We start from the raw sequence: 18995 nt of genomic DNA, 5'->3' as shown, positions 1-18995 counted from the left end.
AGATAGATATATATAATATAAACATGTATATATAGGTGTGCATGTATATGTTTATGCATTTATATGTATATGTATATGCATACACACACATATATATACATTTACACATACACACACACACACACACACACACACACACACATACATTACATATATACATATGCACATACATGTGTATGTTTGTGTGTGTGTGTGTGTTAACAAAAGAACTTATGGTCGATTTGAAAATTGAAATGTGATTGTAATAGCATAGATACATAGGTTTTTTGTAAAAAAGAATTCCAAGGTTTAAGATGTGGTGGTTAAAGATGTGAATGAAATTTGAATCAATATGGATACCATTTCTATATTTATTTACTTGAAAATTATTTCTTTATCATATGATATAGGGTGGAATATTCTTGAGATTGGTTTTGTTTGATAAAGTATTTTCATCGGGTTTGGTGCTCGTTCATTGAGTATTTTGAAATTTATTGTAAATTTACTAAAACTAGCTTGAATTTGTACCCAGAGTTACAAGTTTTGTAAAAAATAGCACAGCTTGTGTTTCCACTATTAGATATTTATAAAAATATAAGGAAACTTATGCAACTATGTTATTGATGTAGAGCAATTTGTGATAATTCGAACACTAGGTTCCTCTAAACTAATCTTATCTCTTAACCATCAGATGGTTATTCTTCTAGGAGCATTTCGAAGGTCTCCCTAAGGCCTTGTCCTACCTTCCCAAATTTTCTTTAGAACAAGTGTGTGTGTGTGTGTGTGTGTACATATATGTACACACACACATATACATATACATATATACACACACATGTAGGAGTACCTAGGACCTCTAATGTGATAATGAGGTCTTAGTTTGAGATTTGATTAGTTTAGCATGGTTTAGGTTTGAGAAGGTCATTTAAGACCAATTTGAGTTCTTTTAGAATATTTTGGAGTCATAATGTAAAATCGTAAAAGTTGCTGGTTATCAAATGCACAAATCTTGTCAAAATGCCATTATTGTATTTGTATACACACACATAAAATACCAAGGTATGGTCATTAAGTTCAAAACTCAAATTATAGGTATATTTGAGATGAATAATTTGTGGATGGTGAGGTACATAATGTAAATAAAATTCAAAAGAGATTAGGTAAATAAACATTTTGATCTCATAATCTTGACGATGATACTATTTTGAATAAATCTAGTAAATGTAAGATAATAAACCAAAAAAAATCCTTCATTGATTGGGACACATATTTTATTATATATTCTATGATATCGGTGCAAGAAGTTTCATATATACAATAGTTTGCACTAGGATAAGCTTTTAACCCTAGTAAAAATATTATAATTATGTGAAAATGAATTAAAGGTATTTGTATGCTACTTCATATTGTTGTTTGGTTCATTGAGTATTTAAAATATGGTTTCTATTTACTTTTTTTTTTTGGAGTAGTAGTGGGTTAAGTGAGTATGAGATAACATGTTGTTACTTATCCACCACCAAAGACAAGAATATGAATACTACTATGTTTCTAAGGCCGTTGTTTGGTTACGAATTTTGTGTGCAAGTATTGATTTTGATTGCAAGACTATTTATCACATAAACTACAAATATGGATATGCAAATATCATATTGTCTGTAAAATGATTGCTAATTGACAAAGCTTAAAAACATTAAAACTTAGGAGAATGTTGTAGGTTCATTTGCCAAACATGCAAAGACATAAAAATTGACATGGTGTATGAAAGTCACGTGTCTTGTTCCTACCATTTAGTTTACTTATGTTTTCTTATCAATGTATTTACAATATCTGATATCAAGTGGCACCGTGTATCTAATACTCATAATATTGTTAGAAATCATTTGTAAGTGAGGGGGGATTCACCATTAATTATTTTATTTTAGTTTTACCATCAAGCTTTAATCGGCATGATAATTAATTGTTACTAGGAGTTGGTAATTGGGTTTTATTGGTATTGAGTTACTACTTGCAGGAAAAAAAATATTTGAGGTTAAGTTGGTTTTGGGTGCCCAACTCTCCATAAGGTTGTTTTGGACATGTATAATGATGTTTTGGATGGTTTAAACACCTCCAAGCAAGGATGAAAAGTATATTGTCGAATAGGAACAATTAGGTGTTCATAAGGACATATTAGTTATCAATGCATAGGAGGCGAGTAACAAGATTACAATCTACGTTATTTTATGTATTAAATACTCAAATTTTGCCAACGAAGGTATTGGGTTTGATAGCTAAATTGGACACCCCATTTAGAGGGTGAAAATGTAATATACATAGCTTGAGTTATGGTAGTAGAAACATAAAATTGCAAGTTAGAGTAAAAAAATTGTTTACATGGGTTGAAGGATTGATGATTGAAGAAAATAAATGAATGATTGTATGTAATCTCTATCTTTCATATAATACAGATTTGGGACCTTGTGTTGTGGAATTTTTCTTTTTTGCTAAAGAGTTTCTCCATGTAAAAATTATTTTATGTGTTTGTTAGTTTACTCCATATTTTTCTTATAGTGTTGATTTAATTACTTGCAAATTTTATTTGATTAAAATTAGTTTTACAATTGAATTAAGATTTCCATATATAATTGCTACCTTCATTTCTAACACTAACACTAACATATACTCGTGTATAGTTAGGCTCCTCCACTCATGTTATTACTTGCCCATTTATGCACATCCAGAAACATGTATCCTCCACTTTATCTATATACAAACACATTATAATGTATTCTTCAAGTTCAAATTTTGAATAACATACATTTCTTTCTTGTCTAGAGTTCAGTAAGCATACATTTACATAATTTATTTCCCTATCATAACATTTAGAGACATTTGATTGTATTCATTTTGATCATAAAATGGTCATTTAACAATCTCATGGAGGCTCAGGCCATTTTATATGATGTGGAACGATGTTGTTTGTGAGGTTGGCACAAGATTATCTGTGAGTCTCACTCCCAAGTGGTGGTGAATTTGCTTTCCTCATAGGTGCTTGAGGATGTTAGTTGGTAGCTGGCCGTTGTTGTTAATTAGACTCTTCTCTTTTGTACCTCTCTTGAGTTCATTAGGTTTACTTACATTCCTCATAAATGGAACAAAGCTGTTGATTGTTTGGCCAAATGGGCTTCTGGTCATGCTCTGGGCTAGAATCTTATGGATAGGGGGCAGCTTCCCCTTGAGTTGTTAGAAGAATTTAATGAACTTGTTGCTCTGGACAGAGCTCCTTGTTATAATCCTTTCTGTCTTAATAAGTTTTTACCCCTCTTTTTCCATAAAAATGGTCATTTAAATACCATTCACAATCATGAAATACCATTCATGAAAGAAATATATTGCAAATGCTCTTATTGGAACACATCAATGAGAAAAGTTACTTTAAGAATTAGATTTTGTTGAATTCTTTTCTTTTCTTTTCTTTTTTCGGAGGGGGAAGTGATTCGTGACCTTGAAATAACAGATGTTTTTAGAATGATACGAATTATTTCAAAGCATGCTCTTCAAGCCTCTCGAACCCTTGCACTTTTCATGTTTATATTATTGTGTATAATTAGACTCGTTTACCCATCTTGTTACTCAGTCATTTGGACATATTTACCCTTCACCTAATTCATATAGAAAATATTAAACAAATATTCATTTAAATTATGTTGATTCATCTACCTATTTCTAAACACTCCATTACCATCTTGATTATAACAAAATATCTTATAAATTAATGAACTTTCAAATTTAAATTTTAGATTTTAAATTGTTTTAATGAGAATCTTCACTGATTGATAACTCGCAGACATTGTGCCTTTGCTGGGTTACCTCACAGATTTAAAAAAATCCAATTTTACTTGACTTCACCCATTGCCTTAATCAACTCACATTCACATGACTTATTTGTATTATTCCATTCATCTCGATCATAGAAATATGATTCACTGAATTCGTTTTTGCAAATCCTTCTATTGTAACAACATAATGTTGCGGTGATCCAACCTGAAGACGTATTCTTGCAAGAATCAGATTTTGTCGAAGAGAAGAGGGAATTCTGTTTTTTTGGGGCGAATTCACGGAATCATGAGCTTCAAATGACAGGTGTTTCATGAATGAAATGAGCCGGTGCGGAGCGTGCTCTCGAAGTCCTCCCAATCTTCTCCACTTTCCATGTTTACTTTTCTGTTTTGGCAGTGCATTCAATGCAACTTACACAACCAGACAAACATCACCCAGTCCTCGCTGCCAGTTTTACAGGATAATAACAAACTCAAGGGTTAACCAACGAGGTTAGTTATAGGTGGGTTTGTACTTATAACAAACAAATGGTGTTGAAACTGTGTGAACTGTGTTGAATCTGCAGTGTACATTCAATCAGGATTGCCTTGTTGTTTCTCTTAACGGTGGCTTATACAAATGTGGCCTGTTGACATATGGAAGTGAACCGCCATTTGCTTGTGATTCGAGAAATGCTGTAACTCGAACATATGCGTTCTGCAACAGCTCAATTGGGTTTGGAGAGCGGGTGAAGGATTTGGTATCTCGGTTAAGTTTGGAGGAGAAAGTTGGGCAGCTGAGTAGCACGGCAGATGAGATTGAGAGATTGGTAGTACCCAAATATGAATGGTGGTCGGAGGCTCTGCATGGGGTTGCACAGTCTGGACGGGGCATTCGATTCAATGGCACCGTTCGAGCAGCCACCAGTTTTCCTCAAGTCATTTTGACTGCTGCCTCTTTCAATCTCAGGCTCTGGTACCGCATTGCTCAGGTTGGGTTTTCAATTTCTTTTTGTACTAGCTATTAGTTGGATTCAATTCATTTGAGTATGGTATGTTTTTGAAATCAGATTGTGTGGAGGATGCTTCCAATAAGCTGTATGTATACACCGGAATGTTTGGGGTGTTTCAGGCCTTGCACTCACTTGATCCCTCATTGCTTCTTTATGAGCCATTCAACTTCACTAATAGATCAGAGGCCTTCCAACATAACATAAATTCTATTATGAGAGATACAATAATATATAGGGAACATGATAAATGTCAAGATGCTCAAAGACACAAGGTGGATAATAAGATATTATCAAAAAGGAGATAATTTCCACAAGAAGTCAAATTATGATATTGCTATCAGGATTTAACTGTGAGATTTTGAGTCAAACTCATTGACCCATGTTTCATGAGTAGTGATTCAACATGAATCCATCTCTCATGAGAATATATGGAACACTTGACACTCATTGGATCTAGATGATGTTCGCAAGGGTGAAGGACCAGGACTTCCTGGGAGGTCACCCATCCTAGTACTACTCCAGCCTGAGCGCGCTTAACTACAAAGTTTCCTCCATGGTTAAATCCAAAGCTTGCAACCCCATTTGCAAGCTAGTAACATAGTAAAAGAGAGTTGTAGCTAATAACATAGCGTTGTAGTAAAATGAGAGAAAAAGAGGATGTCAATATTGTAAGTGAGAGCTGAGAGTGACCAACAGAGAAAGTAGTGAGTTTGGATGAAGTAAGACAATAGATTTAAAAGGGAGAAAATCTAGGGAAAACAAGGCTTTTATGTTATTTTAGAAGATTCTGGGTCGTTTCCATCGACATGAGTGACTGACAAGTGGCATGTGTTTTCAACACCAATATTTGAACATTGGAATGCTAGTAGATGAATGCATGACATGCAAGTGTCTATGTAATCTGCTAGTGTCCATGCAAATCACACCAAGAAATGACAAATAGCGAGAGAAACATGTGGCTCATGCGAAGGTGACATTGAAAGATAGCTCCTAATAAGGAATTTGAGCATCATAAGAAGGAAAAGGTTGAAGCAATGGCTAAAATACACATGCTTAAGTACTGGGGGAAGAGACAATAAAATGGTTACAAAAGTGTAGGATAATTTGCAAAGTGAGGGATGCAACTTTTGACTTTACACTTGATAATAGATCATGGAATATGATTTGAAACATTGATGCTAAACATTACACACATTATGACTCCATAAACATATTAACTATATCAATTAGACTATTTACTAGTGAGGAATGTCTTCCCCTCCATTTCTCTTTTCCCTCTATGAAACTCACCATTATACATTCAAATTACAATCTTTAGCAAGCCCATTTTAGCTAGTTGCTAATGATTGACAAGAAATTTTAGCTAGAAGAGTTGTAACATATGTGGTAGAAGAGAAATCTACCATCACAAAAGTTTGTCCATAGTGAGGAAAAACTTGTTTCAAGATTTTAGGGAATGATGATCTAGAAGAATAGTATAACAAGAAATAAGAGAAGTTGAACCAATATAGAAGAAAATAAAGATAGTGAAGGAGTACGTGGGGGAGGCTAAAGAACAAGTGACATTAACAAAATAATCACCCATGGTAAGTATTCCCCTCCCTTTCCATCCTCCTTTACTACTCCACCTCGTCTTCATTTTACATTACACTTCATCTCAACAAATCTACACCTTATTCTACCACCTAATTCCATTCCCTTTATTTCTTCCCAAGACACACAATGTCCCCTCCAATTCAATCCTCTCTATTATGGGATCCTACTCTTTTACCTTCACAAGTTCCTTTACAACAAGGATATATGTCACCACAGCTACAATTCTAGCATTCCCCATAATTTTGGTATCTTTAATATCCCACATGAGGTAACCAATTCCCACTAGCTATCTACACTACCACCTCTTAAGCCTTTGGATTCTCAACCACCCTAACCCAAGGGTAATGTAGCTCCTTAAGTTCTAAATACTCATCACTTCCAGGATTGCACAACAAATAGCTCCATCCTTGCTAACCTTTTCTTTAAGGGATACTCAATTGCTATATTGTAATGAGCTCCCCCTCATACAATAAAAAAATGAGTTAGGTTCAAGTTGTTGCACAACAAAAGAAGGCCAAGAGAAAGATAAAATAAGACAATGCTCCTACTACAAAGGTTGTTTATAACACAATGCACTTCACACTTCATTCTCCTTTGGACAAGCACAAAGCTCATATAAAATGAAGTAACCAACATCATCATTGAGAATGAGTGAGTTGAGGAGATGGTAGAATTCTTATAGAAGGTCGTGACAGTTGTTGGAACTATCTAATTATGATGGAAAATAAATTTAAGAGGAATTATATGGAGTTGGATGTAGTCGAATGATCAAATGAGTTGGCCTAAAGATCAAGGTGTTCAAAGGCCAATATTTGTTTTAGCTAAACCAAAGACATTTGATAAAAGATAACACTTGGGCTTTGTAATAAAAGATATAGCTAGTAAATTCCCATACATTCTTTTATAAGACAAGGCAGAGCTAGCCACCTCACAAGCACAAATGGTTACTGCTAAGGCAATTCTAGATGTGATGACAAACCAAGTTAAGGACTTGAATGTCCAACTTGCTTAAGAATAATCTAATGCAAAATTCATAATAGAGGAAATAAGAGCCATGTAACAAGAATGAGCACCCAAGATCACCAACTCTCTACGGTACAATCTCAAAGAGAGAATCATGTGTGATCATTGAAGGGCTTATGAAGAAGGGAGACTAGAGAGGATCTATAAGCCAAGTTGGAGGAATTAAAAGAAGAAATTTATAAGTTGCAAGCTAATATAAAAAAAATTAACCTATTTGCAGGATTCCTCAAGCTCATAAAAAAGGTTATATATGATGGCAAACATGCATATGCGAGGCTTTGTGGTGTTAACAGACACTCATATGTAGTTAGGCTCCTTTTCCAATACATTTTATTAGTCACCAATTTGCACACATTTAACACACAAATTATCCATATAGGAATGCATTCTTATACATTCACCTTGATTCTATACATCCATGCACTTAGTCATAAACATTATTTTAATATCATGGTCATGACACATTTATCTTTTGATCATTAAAATTTCAAATTTCAAAGTAATATTTTTAGTCCTCAAAACAAAGTTAAAAAAAAAAAACAAAAGCTAAACTAAACATAACCTAGTTAAAGAGTGAAATCCATAGATTTCCTTAGAATCAATGAATAATTTACTCTTCTAAATATATACATAACTCATAACTTTCAATCGAGACTAAACAATTGAACTTGTTGGAGTCCATAGATTTCCTCATAATTAAAGAATAATTTACTCTTTTAAATAGGGGGGAGTAGCTAACATATGAGTGAGTTTCAATAGGTTATAGAGAAGGTGAACATAATAGACAAGTAGGTGAACAAAACAGACTATAGTGATGCATTAAAAATGCCCTATCAATGTATATCTTAAAAAGTGTGCATCTAAATATCACAAAACAACCACTTATGTGTTGCAACATCACCATTAAACATGATTTAGTGCACTATTAGTCTTAACACCTTTACAACTATTTTTGACACTTTGTAACATCAAATTGATAATATAAACTTGAAATTTTATTTTTATTTTTAAAAAATATTAATAAACGACTGAATTAATTTTTTAAATAGCATTCCATGGTACTATAGGTTGCCACAACTTTACAATTTTATTTTTAATAAAAACCTTAACAACAAGAGCTCTGTGACGTTGAGTCCTTGCCTTAGTGAGTAGTAAGCCAAAAGAAATGTCCACTAACTAGGTAATAGTGTTTGCGTCTTGACATGTTTCATTTATTCTGAGAGATGGATTCATGTTGAATCACTACTCATGAAACATGGGTCAATGAGTGTTTAATGGGCCAGCCCCCTAGTTTTGGTTGCTTTTAATCCAAAAACATGGGTCAATGAGTTTGACTCAAATCACATAGTTAAATCTTGATAGCAATATCACAATTTGACTTGCTGTAGAAATTATCTCCTGCTTATGATCTTGACATGTGTTAAAAGACACAAATAATTATGTGAAAGATATTAATTTTATAAAATTACAAATTTGATGATTAATTAATTAAAATCAAGAATAATTATTATAAATATTTAAAATACCTTTCAAAAGATAAGTTGATATATTTATATTTAAAATTTTAATATTGTTTCATAAATTCTTTTTAATAGATTTGAAGAATTACTTTTATAGTATAAGAAATATTTTATTTATCTTAGTTTTTGAAAAATATGTCTAATATTTATTTATATCAGCGGAAGCTTAGATTATTAATTAGTCATTTCTTGCTATTATTAAGATTTATTATTATTATGTGTTATTCCTTGATGAGAGGCTTGCGATTTACGGATGGGTGGTAGGCTCTTGCCTCTATTAATACATTTATGTTATTAAAATCTCTACCTTTTATTGTATTGTATTTTGATAACTTATATTAAACCCACCTAAAATTTGAAAATTAAAAAAATTCAATATCAAAATGATCAATTGTAAAAAATATTAGTATAATTTCAAATTATTTATTACTTTGTTGGACTGTACATCTACTGAAGCACATAAGATAATATATGGAAAAAAGACTCATTTGAAACAAAATATTGAAGTAATAAATAAAAGAGACTTGGTATATTGCAACTTGAATGTTCTAGTATTAGTCTTTGTTCATATGAACATTAACAAATTTTATATTTCAAAATATGTCAAAATCTCATATATTTGTTAAAACAAAAGCCTTGTCAAAAGTTTAACAGTAATCCAAAAAACAAAATAAAAGCTTGAAATTAGACTCACCATAGTGGATGAAGTCAAATTTCTGCTAAAACCCTACATATAAAAAAACAAAAATTATCAGTTCATTATTGTAAAATCATATTTGCACACTAAAGTATAAAATGAAATCATCTTTGCACACTAAACTGTAAAATGAAACAAATTCTAGTTAAAATCATTAAATAAACCATCGGCAACTAATTTGTCAAAATATTGAGAAATCTGTGAAAGCTTACATTTTCACCCAAAAAAATCACTATTTTGAAGTGAAGAAAGGTGGTGCAATTTTTCCAAATATTGAAATCACTAGAAAAATTTGCAAGTACCTACCCATAAAAAATTCTACAAATTTTATTTGTTTACTTTCGTTCCAAAGCAATTGTAGGGATTTGTGTGGGACTTGCCTTAATCCCAAAATTGAAATATGAAGCATTTCCAAAATGGAATACAACAGAGCTGCTAAATAGTGTTTAGATGTGAAGTTTCCAAAAGAAGCATTTAAAAAACATGACAAACTCAATTTTTCAATGATTGGGCAATTATCTTATTTAATTTTTTAACAATTAACTAAATCCCAAAAATTTGAACTACCAATCAAAAAAGGGATTTTCTTTGAATAATTTAAAATAAAAACAAAAGGCTAGATAAATATTAGAAATGGCGTTGTCTATATAGGTGCAGGACTAATTCTCTAGGCATATTAAATTCATCTTTATCTTCTTGCAATAAATGTGGCTTTATCTCATCCCGCTTGTCCTTTCACAATTTCTTTTATTTTTTAATTTGAAAAAGTGTAAAAATAGAATAAAAAATTAAAAATTTCCATTCAATAATTATTTTATAAATTTAGCTTTTCCAAAATTTGGAATATGATATCTTGTAGAAGAAAAATAAAAATAAAAATTTCAGTTCCTGCTTTATAAGGCAGGGACTTAAAAATGAATGAATTAATTTTATTAAGAGGACATTCTATGAAACTACAGGTTGCCACAACTTCAGACCTTTTGAAAGTTAAAGGGCAAGTTAAATTTTCTTAGGAAAATGGAAACATTAAATTCAACAAATCAACCATGACACAAACATTTGTCAAAATGTAATTATTGCTGATGCCTTTGATGCACGAGCCTCCCCTTATCCATGCAGCTCTCGAGCACGTCGATTATTCTGTTTGCACCAGACACGCAATCTACTTTCCACGCAAGCTTTTATATTTCCAACGCAAAACCGAATAAAATTCATTGAAAATTTGTCCACGGGATCGTCTGAGTTCTAGTTGTAGATTCACTCCCAAGATCTCGGATCGCATGTAGATCGTCCGGTAGAAGAGTTACCGAATCAATTCCAAATTGTCGTAACCAAATTCACGTGAAACTTGATTGGATTGATCAAAATCGGACGGCTTGCTAAAGTTGCAGTGATTCAACCTGAAGATTTCTTCACTTTTTTTAAGTAAACAAATTGGCTTTCTTGAAGCTAAAAGGGAACATTGGGAACAATTTTCTCTTTTTGTTTTTCGCGGGAATTCACGAGCTTGGAATGAAATGATGATCAATATGAGTCGGTGCAAGGCGTGCCCTCCACTTTCCATGTTTACTTTTGCACTGACAATGCATTTAATGCACTGTACTGCTACTGACTTTGCACGACCTGACAACTTAGGTTTACCCATTCCTCTCATGCCAGTTTTACAGGATAAAGAGTCCGAGTGAGAGCTTGTTGGTAGAGGTGGATTCTGTGGTTTTGGGCAACAATGAGGATCGCTTGGTTGTTGCTCTTCAATGTTGCAACAAATGGGTTATTGATTTATGGATTTGGGCCGCCTTTTTCTTGTGATATGAGAAGCCCTGCGACTCGAACTTATGCATTCTGTAACAGCTCAAAGGCAATTGAAGAACGCGTGAGGGATTTGATATCACGGTTAAGTTTGGAGGAGAAAATGGTGCAGCTGAGTAATACGGCAGATGGCATTGGAAGGTTGGGAGTGCCTAAATATCAATGGTGGTCGGAAGCTCTGCATGGGGTTGCATGGGGTGGTATTCAATTCGATAGGGATGTTCCTGCAGCCACCAGTTTTCCTCAAGTTATTTTGACTGCTGCTTCATTCAATGTCAGGCTCTGGTACCGCATTGCTCAGGTTGGGTTTTCATTATCTTGTTATATCAGCTATTAGCTAGATATTTTATTGCTCAAGAATGTCTCCCTCTTTTGGGATGTTACTATCGTTGGGGTAACCAGAATAAATATATCTTTTTGAAAATTTGCATTTGAAACCTCCCCTTGTTGCTCATGCTTAGGATTAGCTCTTCACGGTCTGATGCCAATGTGCACCCAACATGCCTTGTTTCCCCTCGTACGCCTAAAGTTCTTAAAATTTCTAACAAAACTCCAGTTTTATCTTTTGTGTTGACTCAAATCTACAAGTACTTTGGTTTGCGTCCTGGTTTCTATGGGCAATAGATTGGGCCCAAATGTATATTGAAAGTTGGTTTCTCCTCAATTTCAAACTCTTCTTGTCTAGTTAATATGGACTGCCGAAGGTTGGACTTGCTTCTATTAGATTCTTTTAGAATTTTGATTGCAGCAACGGGTGTCATTTCTATTTAATATAATGACTCTATCAATTGACACACGTCCAAAGATGTAATATGATGCAAAAAATTTGAGTTAGAAAAGTGAATCACGGGTCAACTTTGGGCACGAGGTGCCGTGGTTTACTTCTGCAGGTTGGATCTTTTGTTACTAACTAAATAACTTTATCAATCAAATAGTCTATGTATGTTGCACAGCTAAAGGCCAAATATTGGATTTAATATAAAATCTTAGCAGTACAACAAGCAAATCAAGGATCAACTGTGAGGTGCTGCAGTTTCCTTCTGGAGGGTGAATCTTTTGTTATTAATTTTCTCTATAAATGCCCTTGATTTTGTAGGTCTTGTCCATGATAGTGTAGAAAAAGAGGAGTTTGATAGACCATGTATTATAATAGTAGTTTATATATAATTTGAACTTATAATTATTATATAGAAGACGAAAACAATGCCTTTTTATCTGCAAAACTCATTTTGTGTAAAATCTTTATATGTAAAGAAAATTGACATGTTGAAAACAAATGCTTTAAAATATGGATAAAATAGAAACCCGAAAAGAACATCCAATGTTTTTTTTTAAATGCTAACACTTGTCCAACATGAAAATTATATGATAATATTCCAATTGCTGATGCTAAATTTTTTGTCCTGAACAATGCATCGAGACTCGCTGTGAGTCACGTGAGTCACCTTAGTCAGCGAGTCAAGTCACCCCTGTCGGGTCAAAACAAACCATGACCTTGACCCTTTTGAGTCATGATGGCTGACTCGGCTGACTCTCTTGTCTGACTTGGTTGACTCATCTGACTCGCCTGATTTTTAATCTTAGCTTTAAAAATTTTCTCAATCTGACTCGCTTGGCTGACTCGGTTAACTCATCTTACTCGCCTGATTTTTAGTCTTAATTTTTAAAAAATTCTCAATACATATAAAATTTACCTTTGTTTTTATGTAATTGATGTATGTGATCAAATTACCTTCTATCTCATGATGTTATTGTGTTTTTAAGCTATATTCAATAATGGGTGCATGGCATGTTCTTTAAATCCTAAAAAATCTCTAAATTTCAAGGGTTTTGTCACTTTGCCGAGTCAGGGTCGAGTTTGAGTCGGTTGACAAGTTGAGTTACCTTTGCTGAGTCAGAGTCGGGTCTGAGTCTAGGGACTATGGTCCTAAATGCCGCCATAGGCAAAGCATTACACAAGGATGTGCCATCCAATCTCTTTTTCCTCTTCTACTCTCTATTAGGTGTCATCCTATCTATGAGTTTCACATGTAAGGTGGAGTGAATTAGTATGTAAATGCCTGTCAGTGAGCTTCACATCTAAGTTAATCTAACTTAGTGTTCAAAACTTGAAAGCAACCTTCAATGTAAGTCTCATCTGTGATGATTAATGATTCTAAATGGTCGTTTTGCTAGTTCTGAATTCACAAAATGATCAGAAGATATAAATTTGATAGGTCCTTAAACTGTCTTCAATGGACTGATTTATTCCTTTGGCTAACATCTCTTATAGTAAGTTTCAAAAACAGCATAGTGGTGGAATGCTGAATATGATGGGTAGTTCATTAATTATTCATTGCAAATAAACAATTTATATGTTTTAGGTAGCGTGCAGAAACATAACATGAGTGCCGGTTAGAGTCAGCTAGAGTAGTAAGAAACTTCTCTGCTGAAGTCACAAATGCATCTAGGGAAATGTACCAATGTTAAGATTGCAGGATTTGGGCTCTCTCAATCTCATCTTACCTACTTACTAGCTTACTTACTAAACCATACCATCTCAATACCTACCTTCAAAAATAGACAACTAGCTAGTTTCAAGTCTCCAAGTTTGAGTAATTTTGGCCTGCAGAGAAGTCAAGTCTGTTTAGGATGCAGGCAATAGTTGGGCTAAGCTAGTCAAGGATGTGGAGTTGAAACCAAGTGATTTGTGATGAAATGAGGTAAAACCTTTTGAAAATCCTTGTTTTAGCTTAAATTTGATCTTAGAAAGTCAAGTAAGGTTATGGGAGGTCAGAATGTTGAAGGTGTGCTAAATCCTGAAATTTTGTTTGGTTAAGTGATATTTTTTTGAAAGCCCCCAAAATCTAGAATCTTTATTATAAGTCCTATGAAGTTAAACCTATTTCAAATATCCTGACAGTATCTATATAAAGAGTATAAATTTTGCTTTATATTTAATGTCATATTTATATAAATCCTCCCACCCAAATGAGGTAAAACCTTTTGAAAATCCTTGTTTTAGCTTAAATTTGATCTTAGAAAGTCAAGTAAGGTTATGGGAGGTCAGAATGTTGAAGGTGTGCTAAATCCTGAAATTTTGTTTGGTTAAGTGATATTTTTTTGAAAGCCCCCAAAATCTAGAATCTTTATTATAAGTCCTATGAAGTTAAACCTATTTCAAATATCCTGACAGTATCTATATAAAGAGTATAAATTTTGCTTTATATTTAATGTCATATTTATATAAATCCTCCCACCCTCTGAGCTGAAAAAATGACTAAGTGTTGGAAAGGGTAGTAAACTTACAATTCAAAATTCTAGCACTAGGTTGGATCTGACCATGCTCGAGGATTCATAATCCTTCCAACACCCAAAATTCCGTCCCTTTTGAGCAAGTTTTCACTTCTAAGTGTAAATTCACTTGAAAAGTGAAGGAAAAGGGCAAAATTCTGTGTGTTGGAGGTGAATTTCCCAAACCAAAGCAATCTGTAGGAGGTGGAAGAAACCACTTACCTCACGTGGTCTGATTTCTGCCCAAGCATGGATTGCCTAAACATACACAAGAGTATCTCCCAAACTTGTGTCGAGACGAGAAGACTATGGATGATGAAGGAGTTTTAGTGAGTTTTTGAGATGGAGTGCTGAAGTAGGGGATGAAAGAGGGGGATTCCTCAAGGATGGCGGATTTCATCATGCCTTGAGGAGTCTTAAATTCCTCTCACCCCTGAAAATTCCACCCTCAAGATGAGTAAAGAAAAGTCAAGGTCTAGGCACTTGAGCTTGTGCAAAACACAATTCCACAATAATCTGATCCATGCAATGGAAGATTATGACAGATTGAGCTAAGTTTTTGTGAAGGGAGAGATTGGAGGAGGATGACTTGCTAAGTTGCTGATTCAGATTTGGGCACGTGAATCAGATTTGTGGGTTCATGATTTTTTTCCCTATTATAATTTGTAAGGATTCGTCTCTATATATATGCATTATATATACAAAAAAAAGGAGAGAAATTTACATAATTCTAAAACTAAATCATTTCATAGCATGAATCTAGTATACTTGATGATTGATTTATTTTCATGATTTTAAGAAAAATCAACACATTCACATTGAATTACTGAATTACAAAATGAAATTACGAAAATTCAAAATATAGATCATTAGACTTTAAAGTTTGTAACATGATTCACTCATAAAAGAGAGTAAAGTTTTCAATTTCAATAATCAAATGGATTTCAAGAAAATCTGTATTAGAGGGGTCCTCATGAGCTGCAAGTGCCATATCTTCATCATCAGAGGAACCCAAACTGGTTCCACTAGTACTAGTGGGGGTTGTGAACTCATAATCATCCTCCTCATCATCTACATCGGCCAAAGTGCCTCTAGCAAGATCCCGGATGGTCATATCTAGATCAGCAGTCTTGGGTTGTACATCCCAGAGCTTCGTGGGCCTTTTATTGTACTTGGGATCCTTCTGTGCCAAGAGGTGCAAGTTGTTGTGAATGAACACAAGGTCTTCTAATTTGTTTTGCAGCCAACCGGTTACATTTGATTGAGTGGATAAAGGAGTAAGTACATCAATTTTGCTCAGCTGTGGAAAAGCTTGCAACCTAGAGATAAATTAAAAGAATACAAGAATTGAAGTAAATTCAAGGAATCAAGAGTGTTAACTTTAAGAAATTAAGTGTTAAGTTTTACAAACTTACTTGGGATAGGATCTTTATAGCAAGAGGTTAGAGGTACATATAGTCTTGCCCATGAAGGTACCACCATCTAATAACATCCATGATGCTTTGGTCCGCTATAGCAGTAGGGAGGTGATCATTTTCTAAGATGAAGGCAGCAAATTCACTCCTCACATTCACCCCAATTTTAGGATCTTGAAAGATTTTAGCTAATGCCTTCTTATACCCATTTGCAACCTTCACATCGTTAAATGGTGCCACTCTACTTGGAAGGTAAAGTACTTTTGCACTATAGTAGCTGGGGGATAGTGTAATACAATTGAACATTATCAGAAATCAAGAGCACAAACATTTGACAACATAAGCACAAACCTTTGATAAGCACTACAATACTTAGGAGAGGAGGTGTAAAGGTGTGGTCATCTTGTTCCATCGATGATGAACAATTTCTTCCATTTTTTTGTAAAAGGTATCCTGAGGATCATTCTCCCTCCTCTGTATGACTTGAGATATAAGATATGACTATCATTAATGATTATATCAATTTAAATTTTAGAATCTAGATATTTCTCAAATAAACAATGGTAGAGGATTGTATAACTTACCATTTTAATCTTTTCAACATAGTGTCCATGGAATCATAAATATCCCTGAGGCATGACTCATTAGTGTCCGCAAAGCGAAGCATTGACATGATTGGATCGATGAATTCCGACACATAATCCACATGACCCCACCAATCATCATCTTGTAACATTGCTTTTACTTTTTGGGCCCTTTTTGTATAGGAAGTCTTCCAAATGCCCCATTAGGGGCTAATGACCATTTGTGCCAATGCATCCTTTACCCTCACAAGCCATCTGAAGACAATTGTGTGAGAGGCAAAGTGGGTTGTAGCCACCTAAGAACAGGTTAAACTTAGGTTAGCAACACATTTAAAATATGTTAATGTAAACAACACAAATAATATAATGTAATCCAAATAATATATAAACTAAATTTTAAATTTACATATTTACCTTCAATAAAATCAAGTCCGAGAAAAGCTTTAAAATTGCTTGTGACATGTGGTGATTTGTCACAAACATTTGAAACTCTTGACCCTCATATCTTTTTCATCTAGTCTATTTTGGTGCCAATTGCTTTCATCACCAAATTGAGAGAGTGGTGCACAGTGTCCAAAAGATATGATTATATCTAGTCTCTATCAATAACCTTGCAACCCTGCATACTTTTGCATTGTCCATGACCACTTGGACAACATTATCAGCAACCATTAACTGTATGACATCAATGAGAATGCGGCAAATAGATTTTGCATCATTGACTTGCCCTTCACAATCAACTGCCTTCAAGAACATTGCTCCCTTGGGACATAAACAATAACATTGATTAATTAACGGGTTTTACAATCTTTCCATCCATTCCAAATAATAGACACTCTTGTTTGAGCTCAAGAATCTCTTATTGGTTTAAGTTGGGCCTCTACATTTTTTCTCTCATCATGTAATAAGGCGGTGTAGACTTTTCCATAATTAGGGCTTTGGTAACTAGAAGGTGTTGCATTTATTGCTTGCACCATCTCCATCTAATAAGGTGATCTAACTAAATTGAATGGAACACCATTTGCAAATAGACAACGTCCAACTTTATGGTCAGCAATATCTCTTAATTCATTTTGAAATGCCTTATTAATGGGCCTCTCTTGTGGGTAGTTAGTGTAGTTTGTTCTACAACTTCATCATCCAAAGATGGTACAAACAAGAAAGGGTGTGTTCTAGTGTTTGGTTGATTGGGTGGTGGTGTTGGTTTACTTTTTTGTTTGCTATAAGCACTATGTTGTCCTTTTGCAAGTGCTTTATCTACATCTTCTTGCTCTTTTACTAAAGTTGCTATATTTGTGCAGCTGGCAATCCCTTCTTATCTGGCCCACTACCCTCACAGATGTTAATTCCTTGACCCCCAGGATGCAAAAAATGTACTTTCACTCTGTTATAGGAGCTTCTATATTGTTAATGACAATAATTACACTTTCATATGTATGAGCGCCCCCAAGACATTGTGTAATTCTTGTTTTGTATCTCCATCAAGGAGACCTCTTGAATTTTTGTGATTCCTCCCCACCCACTAAGCCTTGACTACTCATTGTATGATTGTTGCATTCTAAAATAAAATGAGAGAAAACCATGCTTCAACACTTCTACAAAAATTACAATTTTTTTTTTTTAAAGTTTTGAAAAACTTGAAATAAATCAATAATCTATGAAAGAGCTAAAGAAAATGGTTGAAATGCACACCTTAATTACTTCTTGTAAGTTATTTGTGGCTCCACAATTGATCTCCTTTGAATCCAAGCACTTCACTTCAAACTTGCAAACTTGCAACAATAAGAGAGTAGATATGAGGTAAAATGTATTTGGAGGTTGAATAAAAGGGTTGTTTTGGGGTTAGGAGGGAAAAAAACATTAAAAAAATCATTTTTAATGAAGTTGAACCCACTTAAAACACCCTTTGGCCCATGGATCCTTGCGGATGTGCATGGATCTACACTGGGTCTTCGAGGATTCGAGCATATCCTCGTGGGGTTCGTCATGATGGGGTTAGGATTGTAACAAACGGTTTTTCTTAACAAAGCAAAGACGATCTATAAAGAGTTTTTCCCAACAAATTATTGAACAAATAACTCAATTCCTTTTTATAGGACATTAACTGTTTTTAACTACCAACGATTAATTGGAATAACCATGTTCAACTGAGATAACTATATCAATGATCAACTGAAAACAATGATCAACTAAAATAACTATAATAACGACTAGCTGGAAATAACTATATCAATGTTCAACTGAAATAACTAGAATAACGATTAATTGAAATAAGTGTATCAATGATCA

The 18995-nt window shown here is 33.9% G+C and overlaps 1 protein-coding gene across 1 annotated transcript in view; it reads left to right on the top strand.

Annotated features, from left to right (window-relative positions):
* Nucleotides 1–11322: 11322 nt before the first annotated feature.
* Nucleotides 11323–18995, top strand: part of LOC149554030 (Glycosyl hydrolase family protein) — a 59430-nt gene continuing 51757 nt past the window's right edge. Inside the window, exon 1 of the mRNA XM_089789360.1 lies at nucleotides 11323–11735. Coding sequence (XP_089645486.1) covers nucleotides 11352–11735 — 384 coding nt within the window. The 5' untranslated portion in view covers nucleotides 11323–11351. The remainder of the gene's footprint in view (nucleotides 11736–18995) is intronic.

This window comes from Cupressus sempervirens, chromosome 6 (assembly GCF_028749045.1).
Source record: "Cupressus sempervirens isolate cs-2001-9-10 chromosome 6, ASM2874904v1, whole genome shotgun sequence".
Lineage (NCBI taxonomy): Eukaryota > Viridiplantae > Streptophyta > Pinopsida > Cupressales > Cupressaceae > Cupressus > Cupressus sempervirens.
Note: the sequence above shows the minus strand (reverse complement) of the source record. Positions and strands in the feature narration are given on the sequence as shown.